Below are 1,082 nucleotides of genomic sequence, written 5' to 3'. Positions count from 1 at the left end.
ATGACCATATAAAATTACAATGTCTTTATTCCAATCAAATATTTTTAGGAATGCAAAGAAGCAGGGAAGTATATCCAGAAATGAGTCAAATGATGGGATTAGTAGACAAGGATACTAACACAGGTATCGTAAGTTTCCAAGGTATGTTCAAGAGGGAAGAAGATATGTAAGTATCATTGCAAGTACATGAAAAATTAAACAGATGCAGATAAAACTTCTAGAGACGAAAACAACAATGTCTGAGATGCAAAATACACTCAGTAGACCCTTAACACATACTTAAATTGCGTTTATCACAGAAATGGAAGGCCGATTTAACGTCTGAAGATTAATTAATGTACCTCACCATATTAATAATTAAAAATATGCCACTACTGAAGGAAAAGGTCCCTCAGAGCTGAGCAGTCAAGATGTGTGACTTCACCAAGGACCAGAGTTCCCAATTCAATGAGGCCTTCCAGCTGTTTGACCAAACAGGTGACGGCAAGATCCTGCACAGCCAGTGTGGGGACCTGGGCCAGAACCCAACCAAGGTCAAGGTGCTCGAGGTCCTGGGGAGCCCCCAGAGTGGTGAGATGAATGTGAAGTGCTGGACTTTGAGCTTCTTGTCCGTGCTGCAGACTGTTGCCAAGAACAAAGACCAGGGCATTTATGAGGATTATGTTGAAGATCCTCAGGTGTTTGACAAGGAAGGGAATGGCCCCATTGTGGGCGCTGAAATCCAGCATGCCCTTGTCATGCTGGATGAGAAAATGACGGAGGAAGAAGGAGAGATGTTGGTAGCAGGGCGCGAGAGCAGTAATGGTTGTATCAATGACGAAGAGCTGATCCATATGGTGCTGAACGGCTGAAGACATTACCAGTGTCCCCAGAGCCCTGTGCCTTTCCCTGTGAGACTTTTTGCATCCAGACCCAAAGGCTTCCTTGGCTCTTTTGTCACAGCACCCTTCTCATCTTGTCCAAATTGGATGACATTTGCTGTCATCATTCACCAAATAAACTTGATCTGTGTACCTCCCTTGCCCCCCAAAGAAAAAGATTAAAAAATAATCATACAATCATCTTAGTAGGTGCATAAATTT

At 43.2% G+C, this 1,082-nt stretch overlaps 1 protein-coding gene across 1 annotated transcript; it reads left to right on the top strand.

Moving 5' to 3' along the window:
• Positions 1–410: 410 nt before the first annotated feature.
• LOC103608386 (myosin light polypeptide 6-like) lies at positions 411–851 on the top strand. Its single transcript, XM_008592825.1, has one exon. The coding sequence runs from the start codon at positions 411–413 to the stop codon at positions 849–851; it is 441 nt and encodes a 146-aa protein (XP_008591047.1).
• Positions 852–1,082: the final 231 nt, after the last annotated feature.

The sequence above is a fragment of the Galeopterus variegatus genome, unplaced genomic scaffold (assembly GCF_000696425.1).
Source record: "Galeopterus variegatus unplaced genomic scaffold, G_variegatus-3.0.2 Scaffold8380, whole genome shotgun sequence".
Lineage (NCBI taxonomy): Eukaryota > Metazoa > Chordata > Mammalia > Dermoptera > Cynocephalidae > Galeopterus > Galeopterus variegatus.
This window is presented reverse-complemented; position numbering and strand designations above follow the sequence as displayed.